Below are 18,162 nucleotides of genomic sequence, written 5' to 3'. Positions count from 1 at the left end.
GATTCCATCTCTAAATATACTTAGAGTCTGAGGTACTGAAGGTTAGCACTTCAATATATGAATTCTGGGGTGACATAGATCAGATCATAACGAATGAATCCCTTGGGAGTTAATAGCAGTAGGTCTCTGCTGCTACCTCCTAGGTCTTCAGGGATGAGGGGAAGGAGCATTATCAGATGCCATAGACAGATTGGGACTGTGGAGATGGTTACTTTACAAGAGCTGAAAACTGGTGGAGAGGCAGCCAGCCTACCTGGACTTACAGGGAAGAAAGTATGGGAATCAATATTCCTACCTCACTCTCTTCCTTCCCTTGGATCTCCTGGTGATACTCTCCAGTAGCCAAGTCTATCTGGCAGCCAGAGTGTAGGAAAGTCTGTTGATTTAGTCAATGCAGGTCAGCTTCCCAGGACACAGAACAGGCTGGAGAAGGGTGGAAGTGGATTTGGAGGGGCAAATGAAAGATCTACAGCACAGCCAGTACCCCTGCTTTCATGTGTGCTTGGTACCCTGCCTGTTTACCTATCCTGAGGAAAAACCTACAATATCTGCCAAGAGGAAGGGAGAGCATATTCAGAAGGATGTGTGCAGTTGGAGAGGGGGATCTAGAATTTTTTTTTTTTAAGATTTTATCTATTTATACATGGGAGACATAGAGAGAGGCAGAGACATAGGCAGAAGGAAAAGCAGGCTCCCTGTGGGGAGCCTGATGCAGGACTCAATCCCAGGACCCCAGGGTCACAACCTAAGCCAAAAATAGATGCTCAACCAGTGAGCCATCCAGGTGCTCTGATACGAAATTCCAGGAATTATTTTATTTTATTTTATTTTTATTGTTTTATTTTATTTATTTTTATTTTTATTTTTTTTAATTTATTTTTTATTGGTGTTCAATTTACTAACATACAGAATAACCCCCAGTGCCCGTCACCCATTCACTCCCACCCCCCGCCCTCCTCCCCTTCCACCACCCCTAGTTCGTTTCCCTGAGTTAGCAGTCTTTACGTTCTGTCTCCCTTTCTGATATTTCCCACACATTTCTTCCCCCTTCCCCTATATTCCCTTTCACTATTATTTATATTCCCCAAATGAATGAGAACATACAATGTTTGTCCTTCTACGATTGACTTACTTCACTCAGCATAATACCCTCCAGTTCCATCCACGTTGAAGCAAATGGTGGGTATTTGTCATTTCTAATAGCTGAGGAATATTCCATTGTATACATAAACCACATCTTCTTTATCCATTCATCTTTCGATGGACACCGAGGCTCCTTCCACAGTTGGGGTATTGTGGGCATTGCTGCTAGAAACATCGGGGTGCAGGTGTCCCGGCGTTTCATTGCATTTGTATCTTTGGGGTAAATCCCCAACAGTGCAATTGCTGGGTCGTAGGGCAGGTCTATTTTTAACTCTTTGAGGAACCTCCACACAGTTTTCCAGAGTGGCTGCACCAGTTCACATTCCCACCAACAGTGTATGAGGGTTCCCTTTTCTCCACATCCTCTCCAACATTTGTTGTTTCCTGCCTTGTTAATTTTTCCCATTCTCACTGGTGTGAGGTGGTATCTCATTGTGGTTTTGATTTCCAGGAATTATTTTAACCACTTTTTTTCACTCTTTGAAATGTTCCTGGTACCGACTCCTAACTGAACCTGTTTGAGGGCTTTTGTAGTGCAAACTGGATTTACTTTTGGTGATCTCCAAGACTCAAAGAGGATTTCGTTTCCTGTTTTTTTTATTTATTTAAAGATTTTATTTATTTATGACACACACACACACACACACACACACACACACAAACACACACAGAAAGGCAGAGAGAAGCAGGCTCCATGCAGGGAGCCCAACGTGGGACTTGATCCTAGGTCTCCAGGATCACACCCTGGGCTGAAGGCGGCATGAAACCGCTGAGCCACCCAGGCTGCCCCATTTCCTGTTTTTTCCTACTTACCCATTTATTGTTCATAAAATTTTATTTAAATTCCAGGTAGTTAACATACAGTGTAATAGTTTCAGGTGCACAATATAGTTATTTCAGTACATCACCTGGTGCCCATCACAGCAAGTGCACTGCTCAATCCCCCCACCCATCTCCCTTCTGCTTACCCATCAGTGTGTTCTCTATAGGTAAGAGTCTTTTTCTTGGTTTCTCTCTCTCAAATAAACAAATAAAATCTTAACTGTAACAGATTTTTTAAAATAAAGATTTTATTTATTCATGAGAGACACACAGAGACAGAGAGGCAGAACTAGGCAGAGGGAGAAGCAGGCTCCATGCAGGGAGCCTGACGAGGGATTTGATCCCCGTCTCCAGGATCACGCCCTGGGCTGAAGGCAGCTCTAAACTGCGGACTCACCGCGGCTGCCCTGTAACAGATTTCTGTACACTAGTGACTTTACTGAATTCTTGTATCAGTTTTAGCAGGTTTTCTTGGAGTCTTTCAGAGTTTCCATGTAATCTGAAAATAGTGAAAGTTTTTAAGATTTTATTTATTTATTTGAGAGAGAGAGAGTACACAAGCAGGCGGAGTGGCAGAGGGAGAGGGAGAAGCAGGGAGCCTGACATAGGGGTTTGATCCCAGGACCTTGGGATCATGACCTGAGCAGAAGGCAGACACTTAAACATCTGAGTCACCCAGGTGTCCCACAGATAGTGAGATTTACTTCTTTCTTTTGATTTGTCTGATTGCTGTGGCTAGGACTTCCAGTACTATGTTCATAACAGTGGACACTCTGTCTTGTTCCTGACCGTAGAGGAAAAGCTCTGTTTTTCCCATTGAGGATGCTATTAGCTGTGGGTTTTTCTTATATGGAGTTTATTATGCTGAGGTATGTGCCCTCTAAACCTACTTTGTTGAGGGTTTTTATCATGATGAATCAGGTTGTATTTTGACAAATACTTTTTCTACATCTATTGAAACGATCATATGGTTCTTATCCTTTCTTTTAATATATATTAATATCATGTTGACTTGATTTATGAATACTGAATCTATTCCATCACCATCTTCCTTTCTCTTGGACTACTCACCCATTTATTTGCCTCTAGGTAACATTAATATAGTGAAATTGAATCTTATATATTTAATTAGAAGGATGTTGACAGATGATATACTTGAAGTGTTATATTAAGCAAAAATAAATTATTTTTAAGGGTCAGGTTTTCTTATAATGTTGCACATGTTCTAACAAATTCTTTGAAGATGTAAACCATCACGTTTTTTATTAAAATTGAATAAGCTGGGCAGCCCGGGTGGCTCAGCAGTTTCATGCCGCCTTCAGTCCAGGGCGTGATCCTGGAAACCTGGGATTGAGTCCCATGTCGGGCTCCCTGCAAGGAGCTTGTTTCTTCCTCTGTCTGTGTCTCTGCCTCTCTCTCTGTGTCTCTCATAAGTAAGTAAATAAAATCTTTAAAAAAAAATTGAATAAGCTGTTAAAATTGCTACAGCATATCACACCAAAGTCCTCCAGTATAATTTTAAGCAAATAGGTGTTGTAGAGAAAGCACCAGAAGCAGCCAAGGCAGCAAGAATGTATTCGTAGCAAAGTAAGCTAAAGCCTCTATCCTTTTTATTCCTCATGCCTTAGAGAAGTTACACTACCAACTGATGGAATTTCCCAGCTGCAGTTTTGAGGCCACAAGAGCAACCTTAAATGACTGCTCTCTCCGGACCTGAGCTTTTGGAAGCAATCACGTCTAAATAAAATTACAATAAAACTGTATGATTTTGGGCAGCCCAGGTGGCTCGGTGGTTTAGCGCCGCCTTCGGCCCAGGGTATGATCCTGGAGACCCGGGTTCGAGTCCCATGTCGGGCTCCCTGCATGGAGCCTGCTTCTCCCTCTGCCTGTGTCTCTGCCTCTCTCTCTCTCTCTCTTTCTCATGAATAAATAAAATCTTAAAAAAAAAAAGAAAGCTGTATGATTTTGTTATTTTACACCAAACTGAACAGTGGACTGAAATCAACATGTGAAAGAAAGGCTGGAAGCTAACTTTTCTAACAGAGTAGTGTCATTTTATTTTTATTGATGCATTACTTTTCATAAAGTGCAGTAACAAAATAAATAAAGTGAAAAAGGTTCTAAAGATCTATATACAACTCTGAGATTAAGATAAGTACTGATTGTTATCTTGATAGACTTTTAACTGTGTGGAAGCTGTAACATACACTGCAAACTCATTGATCCAAGTAATGTAATGATTCTTTTTCCCCCTTAGATCAGTCGACTCTGAAGGTGTATATAATTATGCTAGCATATTCTGTAAGACAAGATTAGATTAAAGGGAAAACTGATGATGTGCTATAGACTAAATCCAGATACGGTCAGGTGCTGAGCATTATTCCTGGCTTCAAAATAGGATGTATCTGTTTCGTCATCTGGTTGAGGTATGAAAGGCATAGTTTGATGCTGCAGATTTTCCCAGTCCACGTCACTGAAGAGAGGATGACATTTCAGCTCTTAGGAAAAACATAAAATAGAGTATTATGACACCATTACCTAGTAAGTACTGTTTTATAGTAATAAGGGAAGGTCTCCACATATATCTTACCCTTGTTTTGCTTCACATATGTGTTGTGTTTTTTTTTAAAGTTTTTATTTTGAGACAGAGTGTGAACGAGAGACAGAGACAGACACAGAGAGAGACACAGAGGAGAGAGAGAGAGATTGCACCAACAGGGTGGAGGGGCAGAGGGAGAGGGAGAAGCAGACTCCCCCTGAGCAGGGAGCCTGATGTGAGACTAGATACCAGGTCCCTAGGATCATGACCTGAGCTGAAGGCAGATGCTTAACTGACTGAGCCACCCAGGTGCCCACAATGTCTATCTCTCTGTGCAACCATGTACTTCACAATGGTACATATTATGTCATTTTGTATTAACACTTAACACATGACAGGTGCTTGGCCTGTATCTATCAAATGAGTAAATGCGTGATGTGCTTTAACAGAAGCCTATCTTTCTCATGCCTCCATCTTCTCACACAACCCATGACTTGATGGCACAAGAGCTTGGACTATTTCCTGCTCCCAGACACAGCTTCCACACCACTAATCTTCATGGTTAATGCTCCACTTCTCATTCCAAGTCCTTCTAGCTGTTTTTCTCTCTCTGTGATCCTTAGCACCACCTACTGCCCTACGTAACTCTGGTAGGAAGTCATCCTCCACTACCTTAACTTTCTTCTCTATGTTCCATCCTTCTCCTTCATGGTGATTTTTAACACATACACTGATGAAATTTGCGACACATTCTCTTCATGGTTCTTTGACTTCTTTGATTTCATTGACTTGTATCTTGACTACATGACCATTTTGCAGGATGGTTATATCTGGAATTTTTACTGCTTCACTTACAAGATCTCAACTTGGTCATTTCTTTAAGTACATTTGCAATACCTAATTCCTTCTACCTACTAAAATGAAAACATACTCTTTTGATCACACTGTGATACTTAGTTGTTAGACACAACCTCCCCTCTCCTCAACCCTTCATGTTAAGTGAACAATAAAGATGTTGGCAAATTAATTGATAATTAGGGCATTAATTAGTTTTAAAAAAATCAACAACCAAATTTAAGGATAATATTAGGAGAAGACAATAGAGACAGGAAAGAATTATGTGTCTACATTAGGAGTGATGGGTTGGGTAGTTGATATGTCTACAAATTGGTTTTTCCCTAAACTAAAAGACTGGTGGGAAAATAAAACAACAAAAATAATTCACATTTAGAAAAAGTGTCTCTTAATTGTTCAAAGTAAATGCCTGAGCATAGATTACTTTAGAGTTACTTATAGCAGTAACTCTTAAACTGTGATATCTGGCTGTGATGTGAAACTTGATGACTCTCTCATCATAATTATTTATTTAAACTGAACTCACAAAGGAATTCTAAGCTAATTTAAGATTAACTCTACAAACAATTGTTGCAATGACTGTTTTTATTTTTATTTATTTATTTTTTATTTTTTATTTATTTATGATAGTCACACACACACAGAGAGAGAGAGAGAGAGAGAGAGAGAGAGAGAGAGGCAGAGACACAGGCAGAGGGAGAAGCAGGCTCCATGCACCGGGCGCCCGACGTGGGATTCGATCCCGGGTCTCCAGGATCGCGCCCTGGGCCAAAGGCAGGTGCCAAACCGCTGTGCCACCCAGGGATCCCGCAATGACTGTTTTTAAAACTGAAGACTACTCCTGTCATCTGCTTCACTATGTAAGTCGTTCACTAAACAAACAAAAATCTGAGGTCATTGGTGAGAATGGTGTTCTTCTGTCTCCGCTTATTTTGTCCTTTGGGAAGCAGAATTACCCCAGATGAGAACTCCTATTCCAAAGTAATTTTAGAGCTGAGCTTTCAAATGTCTGCACACTCATTTTACAAAGGATTTTCTTCAAATCTCACTTGTCACAGAGGTCTTCCCAACCACTTTATCTAGATCTCTTAACACTTTGTATCTACTCACTTGCTTTACCTTTCTTCTCAGGACTCACTGCTAGATGGCATTATGTCATGGTTGTATCTGATTACTTTGTCTTTTTTTTTTTTTTTTTTTAAGATTTTATTTATTTATTCATGAGATACACAGAGAGAGGCAGAAACATGGGTAGAGGGAGACTCAGGCTCCCTACGAGGAGGCCAATGGAGGACTCAATCCCAGGACCCAAGGATCATGACCTGAGCTAAAGGCAAAGGTCAATCACGGAGGCACCCAGGCGCCCTACTTTCTGTCTTTCCACTAAAGACAAAGTTCTATAAGCACATGGATTTTAGTTTGTTCATCCTAGAATACCTCCAACGCCCACAGCAACATTGCCTGGCACCTAGAAGTCACTCAATAGGATTTGTTAAATAAGTAAATTGTTGGTCTTATTAGAGGGAACACCTAGAAGCTATATGAGTGACATTACTAAAGCTCATTTTTTTCTGAAGACCTTATACCACATGGAAATGCATTTGGGGACATAACTGCTTCTTTGACTCAATATGTACTTTGTTACAAAGGCAATTTTTAAAAAAAGGAATTTTGGGGCAGCCCGGGGGCTCAGCAGTTTAGCGCCGCCTTCGGCCCAAGGAGTGACCCTGGAGACCCGGGATCGAGTTCCACATCAGGCTCCCTGCATGGAGCCTGCTTCTCCCTCTGCCTGTGTCTCTGCCTCTCTCTCTCTCTCTCTCTCTCTCTGTTGCTCATGAATAAATATTTTTTTAAAAAAGGAATTAAAAATATGTATTTATTAGAAAAAGACACAGAGACAGAGCTAGTGAGAGAGAGCATAAGCAGGGAGGAGAAGGAGAAACAGGCTCCCCCACTGAGCAGGGAGACCAATGTAGGGCTCGATCCCAGGACCCTGGGATCATGACCTGAGCAAAAGGCAGATGTTTAACTGACTGAGCCACCCAGGTACCTCTACAAAAAAGACCTTAAGGCAGTTGACATTATATCTAATTTGAAACTAAACGAAAGCTAATGAGTTTTTCTAGTTTCAAAATTGGAATTTTAATATACACCTGTATTGGAAAAAGCCATTGAATGGTTCACAAATATACCAGATTTGTCTTATTTGAGACAACCTGGCACTTGCTACATTTGTCAGTCAACAGTGGTATCAGAAATGAAGCAGTAAGAACTTACAGAAAAGAGTTTTGATTTAAAAAGTTCCTGTATTTGTTGATGAATAACTTTAACACTTTGAAAAAACCTAAGACATTGAAAAGGTAAGATTGCTTTAAGGTATCTGTTTGAGATTAATAAAATTAAGTGAGTGAATATCCCCACCTGATGCATTGCATTTTAATGCAGAATAGAGGCAAATATATCAATGCATACCTAGTCAGCAAAAATAAACTGATGAAATTTTTAACCAATTTAGCAGTCATTATCTATAATATTGTACTAGAACTTGATATCATTACCATTCATCTGAAACAAACCGAGAATAAGAGTTTTTTTTTTTTTAACTTGATTTTTTTTTTTTTTTTAATTTATTTATGATAGTCACAGAGAGAGAGAGAGAGGCAGACACACAGGCAGAGCGAGAAGCAGGCTCCATGCACTGGGAGCCCGATGTGGGATTCGATCCCGGGTCTCCAGGATCGCGCCCTGGGCCAAAGGCAAGCGCCAAACCGCTGCGCCACCAGGGATCCCAATAAGAGTTTTTTTTAACATAAAACCTTACCTTTAATTCCAGCTCTTTTTGCATTATCAATAGTTAAAAGTATTTCTACCGCATTTTGAGCATTATCTGATAACTTTTCTTCACCTTCAGGCCAAGGGATATCTACAAACACAAACAGCTTGTTAATCACTGTTCAAATAATACTCAGATAAATGCATCTATCTTTTTTTTTTTTTTTTTAAATGCATCTATCTTAAGAGAAAAAGAATCACCTCTTTTCAGAATATTCTGGAATACTTGCTGTGATGTTTCATCATTGAAAGGAGGAATTCCTGTAAGAAACTCAAACAAGCAAACTCCAAGTGCCCACCAGTCTACCGCAGGACCTAGAATTTAAGAGGGAGTAGCTGAACTTGCAAGCATTTTGTATAAATATTTCACCAACTAAAATGTTAATACACGGATATTTGGGCACAGTCAAGGCATTCATTTCCTAAGACATTCTTCTAGCTTCTTAAGGTACAAAAATCCAAATTACCTTCACTTTGGTAATATGGCAATTACTTTCCTTCTCTATTCTCCAAGAAGTTTAGATTAGCAATCAACACAGCTAGTCAAAGAAAAATGAAAGGTATCTTTCTTTTGTCACTAACAATAACCTCTGATATTCTGGACACTTACTTGTTCTAAATCCTAAAACAGAACGAAGGAATGCATTTAATCTAAAGATTAGGGGCAGCCCCCGTGACTCAGCGGTTTAGCGCCGCCTTCAGCCCAGGGCCTGATCCTGGAGACCTGGGACTGAGTCCTGCGTCAGGCTCCCTGCATGGAGCCTGCTTCTCCCTCTGCCTGTGTCTCTGTCTCTGTCTCTCTCTCTATGTCTGTCATAAATAAATAAAATCTTAAAAAAAAAAAATCTAAAGATTACTCTCTAAAATAGAGTACTAACAGAGTACTCAATTTCAAATCGGGGGAAACAAGAACATTGAGATGATTCTGTATTCCATTTATTTCATATGGGTATGAGATAAAGTAGCAATATTTATACTAATTGGAGGACACCCTGGTTAACAAGGAAAAGTCTTAGAATGTTTTAAGGTATCCTCACTCTTTCTAAGAACATAGGGGGACAAATTAGTTTCACAAAAAATATTCACTTAAACCATAGCTTGAGGAAGTAATTTGGGAGTAAGTCTTAATAAATATGTAAAACCCCTTTCTAAATAAGATCTTTACTGGAAGCATCATCTATATACAAAGATGTTTTAAACAATTATTTTAAACATACATGACCTTATAATCTGGTTTATACTTTTGTTTAATTCTATGAAAAAGTATTTCCTAAGTAAAAGTTAATTTTAGTAAAAAAAAAAAAAGATTAACTTCAATATAAATTTAAAATAGGATTTTTTTTAAAGATTTTATTTATTTATTCATGATAAACACAGAGAGAGAGAGAGAGAGAGAGGCGGGCAGAGACACAGGCAGAGGGAAAAGCAGGCTCCATGTAGGGAGCCCGACACGGAACTCGATCCCGGGACCCCAAGATCACGCTCTGGGCCAAAGGCAGGCGCCAAACCGCTGAGCCACCCAGGGATCCCAAAATAGGAATTCTAGTCTAGTACTAAATGTGCTTGAAAATTACTCTTTAAAATCAACTTCACACAATTTATTATTGTGGTTAAGAAACTACCACCTTTCCATTTAAAAAAAAAAAATTATTTATTTATTCACGAGAGATAGAGAGGCAGAGACACAGGCAGAGAGAGAAGCAGGCTACCCGCAGGGAGACCAGTGTGGGACTTGATCCCGGGACTCCAGGATCACTCCCCAGGCAGATGCTCAACTGTTGAGCCACCCACCCGTCCCTACCAACCATTCCACTGTATTTTTTTATTTTTCATTATTTTTAAAAAAATTTTATTTATTTATTCATCAGAGACACACAGAGAGAGGCAGAGACACAGGCAGAGGGAGAAGCAGGCACCATGCAGGGAGCCCGATGTGGGACTCAATCCCGGGTCCCCAGAATCACACCCTGAGCTAAAGGTGGAGCTAAACCACTGAGCCACCCAGGCTGCCCCCAACCATTCCATTTTAAAACAAGTAGGAAAGTGTTGTGGAATCTGCCATTAGGAAAATAATCACAGGCATTTAGAGTGCCTCTTCATGGCAAGTCACAGAATCCCATCCTCCCTAAGGAACAAACAGTCTATAGACTTCTATTTCTAGAAGTAATGTAATACGAATGCATGTAATAATCACATACAAACCACCTCAGTTAGTGGATCTTTTAAATGGCATGGAGAAAGAATAGATAGTATAACCAAATAATAACAAAAAATTAGGGGAGAAGTCAGGAAAAAGACATATATTTTTATTATTTTACTTAGGTTAGAAATTAGAACCCTTTTCCCAGCTCAGCCAAAATGTCCTCATGTCAAAAACTTACACGATTTCTCCATAGATATGTCACACATATCCATATATTTGAGTCAAAGTCTAATAAGATCACATATTATGATAAATTGTAGCAATTATAATACATACTATTAGAGAATAGAACACATTTCTTTTACACTATTGGTTTTCTTTTCTTTTTTCTTTTTTTTCTTTCTTCCCTCCCTCCCTCCCTCCCTCCCTCCCTCCCTCCCTCCCTCCCTCCCTTCTTTCCTTCCTTCCTTTAGATTTTATTTGTTTATTCATGAGAGATACAGAGAGGGAGAAGCAGGCTCCACGCAGGAAGCCCCATGTGGGACTCAATCCCAGGACTCTGGGTCACCACCTAAGCAGAAGGCAGGTGCTCAAACACTGAGCCACCCAGGCATCCCTACATTATTGGTTTTCTAATTCAAAACTTACATGTGTAATTTGTACATTGATACTGTTATGCCTTTCTGTTTCCTAATAATAATGGAATTAAATGGGTAGGAAAATTCAAGCCCTGTTGTAGGAGCTAATTTAAAATATTTTATGAAGCCGGTTTCCTGGGTTGCAATAGAAAAGGCTATATCTCCACTCTCTGCCACCTTTAAAAGTTATTTTTAAAAATGCTATATGCCTACATTTGTTTTCAGAGAAGAACATTTTCTCTGATGTCTTCCTGCTCAGAAGACAGAATATAGTTCATTTTGTATTTCCTAAGTGAGATGAAACAAAATTTTTTATACAATGTGATCTAGTTATACTTTGTTCAGTGTAATTTGCTTTGGCATATTACTTCATAGAGAAGCTCACTCACCCAGAGTCAGAAATCCTGCATGTAAGAAAAGAGTAATTAGGTAACATTGTATAAAAATCATGAGTTCATTCTCATATCATTCATTGAACTATATATGAATTATTATGCCAGATACAAGGGATGCAAAGATAAATAAGAAAGAGCTTTTCCCAAAGAGAAAACAACCTACTCTGGGAGAGACAAACATAATTTTGACACAATGTTAACAGCAATGAAACAAAAATATGCACAAACAGCCATGGGAAACTGGCCAGAGTTCCTAAGTAATTGGCCTAGGGGGAAGACCAGGGAGGACTCAGAGAAGTCTTAGCTGTCCTCACTATGATGTTTAGAAACAGAGAGGTCAATACAAGAAACAAAATTGGTATAGACAGGCCTTGGGGTCTGGAAATTGGGGAAACAGGTATAAAGCAGTGATTTTTTTTTTTTTTTAAATCATAAATTGCTTTGTACTGCAGGGCCTGGTTGACTCAGTCTGTTAGCATCCAACTTTTTTTTTTTTTAGCATCCAACTCTTGATCAGGGTCCTGAGTTCAAGCCCCACAGTGGGCTCCCAGTGTGGAGCCTTCTAAAAAAAATTGCTTTGTATTGTTATTTTAAGAACTGTGTATCAAATATTTTATAGAAAATGAAAATCTTAAAATGTATCACTAAAGGGGGAGCCTGGGTGGCTTAGTTGGTTAAGCAGCTGCCTTCAGTTCAGGTCAAGATCTCCAGTCCTGGGATGGCAATGGCATTGAGCTCTCTGCTCTGCCGGGAGCCTGCTTTGCCCTCGCTCTACTGCTCCCCTTGCTTGTGCTCTCTCTCTCAAATAAATAAATAAAATCTTTTAAAAGTATATATCATGAGACAGTAAGGTAACTAGGTGTCCTATTAAAATAGTGGCAAAGATCCTAAAAAACAAACTTTTACATGTGATGCTTACTTTCATACTGTATCCTGAGTAGAGAAAATGTATATTATAGGAAACTAGTGAGCAAATCTGTGACTTAGCAACAGGGGCACTGTATAAAAATGAGTTAAGTACCCAGAGGCACTTTTTATCCCTTTCTCTCAAGAATTTTCCCTTCCTACATTCTGAAACCAACGGTTTTGATTTCCTAGAGCTACTGTCACAAAGTGCCACAAACTGGATGCTTCAAAACAGGACTTTATTGTCTGATGGCTCTGGAAGCTAGAAGTCTAGAATCAAGGCATTGACAGGACCATGCTCCCTCTGAAACCTATAGGGAAACTACCTTGCCCTGCCAGCTTCTGGTGGTTTGCCTGCAGTCCTTAGCTTGCAGGGGCCTCACTCCAACCATCCCTCTTCCTGTGATATCCTCCCTGGGTCTCCATGGTCGTGTGGCTGTGTTTTTATAAGGACACCAGTCATATTGGCTTAAGAGCCCACCCTGCTCCAGGGTGACCTCATCTTAACCTACCTACCTAATTATACCTGCAAGGACCATATTTCCGCGTGGCACATGCAAAAAATCTCAGGGTGAAAACTTCAACGTGTCTTTTCAGGGGGACAGAATTCAGTCCAATACCGTTCGTTTCAGAATGTAGGAAGGGAAAATTCTTGAGAGAAAGGGATAAAAAGAGGCTAGGTAAAAATGTCATCCTTGTCTTCCTATGCTGCAACCTGAAGAGAGCTCATTCCTGGCTTGACCCTGTGGAGAGGGAGGGAGAACGAGCTCTAAACAGGAATGTGCTGCTGCAGACTGAACAGGAGTTTGACTCAACTTTGTATTCCTGAGCCAAAGCTGAAACAGACCCGAGAAGAATTCTTGAACAAAAATAATAGAGCAGGTAGACTAGGGATTCTCTGGATCACTGAGAGTGAACAAGAAGGCAAAGAACAAATGGCTGCATGTCTTCTTTAACCATAAGAAATGCCATATTTATGAGAAAACAGTATCACATGAGCTCATTTTCTTTTACTCCAGGCAATCCAAGTACCAAAGAAATTTAAAACCATTTTACCTTAAAAGAAAACGTAGTAATTGATAATACTTCAAAAACTGAAGACATGTAAGTCTTACCATGGGCCCTGCCCAGTAACAGCTCAGGAGCAAGGTAGTCCGGGGTTCCAAGAATTCGCGCATCATCTACTGGGGCCGCTCCTCGCCTTACACTCTTTGGAGTTCGGTATGGAGTTTCTGATTTGACCTGATTTGGGGTCTGCCAATTTAAAAAGAGTTTTCAGTAAATCTCTTCATTCCTTCTACAGTGAACAGAAATACTAAAACAAAAGCAAAGCTAGGCAGTCAGGCATAAAAGCCATACTCTAATCCTTGATAAATTTTGAAAATGGACTCATTACCAACGATGATTCCAAACAGTCCTAGTATCTGGTGAAATTATTTTTTTTTAAGATTTTATTTATTTATTAGAGACAGAGACAGAGAGAGAGAGAGAGAGAGAGAAGCAGGCTCCATGCAGGGAGCCTGACATGGGACTCGATCCTGGGTCCCCATGATCACACCCTGGGCCGAAGGCGGCACTAAACTGCTAAGCTACTAGGGCTGCCCATCTGGTGAAATTAAATAGCTTAGATAAGACCAATTACTTTAATAAGATCTAGATATGCATGCAAGAATGAAGAAATCTGTAAGAATTTGATAGCGTGGATTTTTTTAAAAAAGATTTGAGAGAGAGAGAGAGCACAAGCAGGGGGAGCGGCAGAGGGAGAAACAGGTTCCCCACTGAGCAGGGAGCTGGATGTGGGACTGGATTCCAGAACCCTGGGATCATGACCTGACCCAAAGGCAGACACTTAACCAACTGAGCCACCCCAGCACCCTGATAGCATGGATTAATACAAACTTAAGAATGGTCACTGAAGGATGCTATGGTTGAAAATGACTGAATTTTATGTGACTGAACACATAAGCTGAAGTAAATGTAAATAACCTCTTGTGCTAATCAGTATTTGTTTAAGATATCCTGTATTCTCACAAGGACTCTGTGAGACCAGTGGGACAGGTGTCAGCACATTCTACTGAGAGACAAGAAATAGGCTCTGAGGAAAAGGAACTTCTAAGTCACTCAGTGAGTTCTGATTAGAAAACCCCAAGTCTTAATTGAGGTGACCTTAATTCAGTTTGCATATTTTCTATTTTATGATGTCTCTCCAAAAAAAGAAAAAAAAATTAAAACTTTGGGATTATTAAGATTAAAAAAATGAAAACTTTGGGATTATTAAGATGAAGATTATTAGACAATAAAAACAGAAGACTTGAAATATATACTTTCCAACTATTTTCTTTGAAAAGAAGAGATAATGTAGGAAGGTCCTTGGAAGGGAGTAAGATAGACTGAACTTTAATATTGTAACTTGGAGTTGCTTTCATCAAGTGAAAATATGTGTCTGTAAATAAGTAAACATGTGAAAGTCTAGGGGCACCTGGGTGGCTCAGTCTGTTAAGTGTCTGCCTTTGGCTCAGGTCATGATCTTGGGGTCCTGCGATCAAGCCCCACAGCGGGCTCCTGGTGCAGCAGGGAGTCTGCTTCTCCCTCTCCCTATGCCCCTTCCTTCCTCCCCGACTCATGAGCATGATCTCCCTCAGAAAAGAAAATCTTAAAAAAATAATAATAATAAAATAAAATCTTAAAAAAAAAAAGCAAAAAAAGAAAATATGTGAAAGTCCAGAGAGCAAATGCAGGAGGCTCTATAGTTAATAAAATTACCACCAGCTTTACCTTTCTGCATCAAAACCTCCAATAATCCATAGATTCCTAACCATCAAAACAGAACTTTATGATTAATCTCAGAAAGTCTAGGTGAGAGGCAAGTATCTGGCCTTCAGAGTTTCTTGTTATAAAATCTAGAGACAAAGTGTTAAAAAGTTATCACATACCTGATATGGCACATAGGATATTCCTTTTTGGCTAGGGGTTATAGCCATGGGATATGAACCACTATAAACACAGGAAATATCCATTGCATCTAAAGAGGTAACACTCATTTTGGATGGTTCTGAGTTATTGGACGCATTAATATGACTGTTAAAACTTCGAAAAGCTACTGCATTTCTTTTAGATAAGGTTAATGTTTTTAACACATCAGAAGACGAAGCTAACATTTTTTGGCTACTGGCTTGGACAGCCAGATTCTCATCATCTTTTGGCAAGGGATTTTCTTGCCAGCTGGGTGATACAGCAAGTAGGTCTTCAATGTTTGATTCTTCAAAAGAAGATTCTCTGATGCTTTTATCTGGATCTAAGGACTGCCTTTCTAATGAACTTTCCATTATAGAAATTCCAGGAAAAGATGAATCAGAGTCCATACAGATACTTTTAGAAGCTCTCTCATCATCAGAACCCAGAAAGCTAGAACTTAAGAACTTCTTATTATTCTTGTTGCAATCTTCATCCAATTCACACATAAGGTTTTTTGCTATCATTGGGATAGGTGATTTTTCTGGGGTTTGTTGTTTATCAATGGAAGAATTGACCATGTTCTCCTTATTGGCACAGTCACTTTGTTGACTTTCACATACCGATAGCTTCAGGTCTTGGACTTCATTGGTTAAGCTTGTCCTTTGATTTATATAACCATTACTTTTTTCATTTCTAGACTTATGCTCTATACAATTTTTTTTATTCTGTATGATGTTCTGACAAGGACTAGAGTCAACTAACTCAGAATTTCTTTTAAAACCTCTTTTTCCACAGTATTCTTCAGTCCCATCACTGGGATCCACAACCCACTGATCCGATTGATGGAAACCACACCGGGTGGTGTCAGTGGCCACATTAACATTATTTATGTCCAGTTCTCTTGCTTCCCAAGAAACTTCTCCAGGGAAGCATTTTTTAGCCAGGTTTACACAAGAGCTTCCAGTCGCAGGAATGATACTGCTGTTATGAATAGGAGAAAGGGTTAATTCAAAATCCTTTTTATTGAAACCTTTTGTCTCAATGGCATCGGTAGATTTTGTACACGAAGACTTTTCTATTATATTCCAACTCATCACTGTAGAGCCCAGTGCATCATCACTTTCCTAAGAGGGAGAAAAAAACACTCTTTTAGTTGTATAAAACCGAGATTCTTGAATCTTTTAAACCTCTGTTGATTTCGGTGGAATAGATGACCTCATAAATTACTATGCTACCTATTCCCAGTTTCCACTGGAACAATAGAACAATGATATCACAGAATTAAAAAGCATAAACAATTAAAGTATGTTTTATTAGGTATTGAATGAAACAGCAGCCTAAAATTCAAATAAACTATTTTCTAATATGCACTTGCATAATTTAATATGTATTTGATATTCTATAATACATATTTGATACGTAGTATTTACAGAGGACAAATTAATAGGCAACATTTTCAGGTAAAATTGAGGGTAAAGCTATATTATGTATATATTTGGTTTGCAATAGCGATATAGATGATTCTGTTTTGAATTACAAAATGCACAGGACTTAAAAATATAGTTAATGGAAAATTATAGACAAAAATTTTGTTAAACAGATCACTTTGCACAAGTATAATAAAACCAAGCTGATAAAGGTGAAGCTAAACTATCCATAATTTATAATTAAAACCCAAAATAACAGAAATTAAAATCCACTGTCAACAAGATGAAATGATGATGCAAATGATAATAACAAAATACTTATACAATATGTTTTCTTGAACAGGAAAGAGGTGAACTAACAGTATTAGGAATGGAAACCTGTTTGTCCTGTAGTGTGTATTATCTATAGAGCAGCCTATAAGAGACGAAAAAAGATTGAGAAATCCTGCCTTGACTAAAAAATAATCTGACCTGACTTCTAGAATACAAATATCCAACAGTGAAGACCATCATATTACTGAGAATAATATTCATTGAATTTCTTAAGACTAGAGTCTAGGTTTCCCTTCAACATGATATAATTTGACGGAATATACAGGGAAATGAAGACTATCTTGACTGCCATTTACCTAAGTTTCATTTCCTTACAGAATTTACACAGAAAAGTATAAAGTATCTCCGTCATTCATGTGACATGAAATTGGCCTGGGTTCAGATAAATGTCCCTCTAACCTGGCAGTCTTTTTCCCATCTGGGACTGCTGTGGCACTCAGACTCCACACTGGACAGGAAGGTGTGGCTCTGACTGCTGGCACTTGATGTAGCCAGCCTTCTCCTGGACTGCAGTAGATTAGATGTCAGGCACTTCACAGGCATCCCAGGATCGGAGGTAACTGTTTCAAGACCTGGAGGGAACAGAAAACACTGAGGCTTATGTCACATCCTTGAGCTCCTCACTGAACCTGAATCTTTCCAGTTAATTAGGCAAGGTATTAATAAGTATGTATATCAGGACTCTGTCTGTGTAAACATTATTTAATCCACAGGACAGCTCAGGTATTTTAGACATACAAGTACGGTTATGAACGTTTAGGAAAAAAAACAAAACAAAAACCAAAAATAACCCTTAACATTCACAAGTGAAAATCAGGACAAAAGAACTAAATTGTAATTAGGGGAACACCCATTATCCAATTTGAAACTCATCTTGATAAAGGAGTATTATTGATATGCTATATCCACATATGTTATAAGATGGGAATGTCACTAAATTTACTCAGTTCAATTTGTGTTTAATTAAAACCATAGTTTTAGGGGTGCCTGGGTGGCACATCAGTTCAGCATCTGATTGTTGGTTTCGGCTCTGGTTGTAATTCCAGGGTCGTGACACTGAGCCTCGAATTTGGGTTCCATGCTTAGCACAGAGTCTTGATTGAGATGCTCTCTCTCTCTCCCTGCCCTTCCCACTTGTGTTCTCTCTCTCTCAAATTAAAAAAATACCTTTATT

The 18,162-nt window shown here is 39.2% G+C and overlaps 1 protein-coding gene across 1 annotated transcript; it reads right to left on the bottom strand.

The window, feature by feature from the left end:
• Positions 1–3,997: 3,997 nt before the first annotated feature.
• On the bottom strand, positions 3,998–17,581 carry MASTL (microtubule associated serine/threonine kinase like). Its single transcript, XM_072825262.1, has 6 exons — positions 17,388–17,581; positions 15,207–16,352; positions 13,389–13,527; positions 8,393–8,506; positions 8,181–8,282; positions 3,998–4,463 (listed from the first exon to the last, which is right to left on the bottom strand). Exons 1-6 carry the CDS (start codon positions 17,529–17,531, stop codon positions 4,306–4,308), a joined length of 1,803 nt encoding a protein of 600 aa, XP_072681363.1. The 5' UTR covers positions 17,532–17,581; the 3' UTR covers positions 3,998–4,305.
• Positions 17,582–18,162: the final 581 nt, after the last annotated feature.

This window comes from Canis lupus, chromosome 5 (assembly GCF_048164855.1).
Source record: "Canis lupus baileyi chromosome 5, mCanLup2.hap1, whole genome shotgun sequence".
NCBI classification, from domain to species: Eukaryota; Metazoa; Chordata; class Mammalia; order Carnivora; family Canidae; genus Canis; species Canis lupus.
Note: the sequence above shows the minus strand (reverse complement) of the source record. Positions and strands in the feature narration are given on the sequence as shown.

What these genes read in the sequence shown, in the direction of transcription:
- MASTL (XM_072825262.1), bottom strand. Translation starts at nt 17,531, where the DNA reads ATGCCTGTGAAGTGCCTGACATCTAATCTACTGCAGTCCAGGAGAAGG. An exon ending in GATGGGAAAAAGACTGCCAG is followed by an intron (nt 16,353 to 17,387) that starts GTTAGAGGGACA and finishes TCTCCCTCTTAG; the next exon opens with GAAAGTGATGATGCACTGGG. An exon ending in AAAAAGAGCTGGAATTAAAG is followed by an intron (nt 4,464 to 8,180) that starts GTAAGGTTTTAT and finishes GTTTTTCCTAAG; the next exon opens with AGCTGAAATGTCATCCTCTC.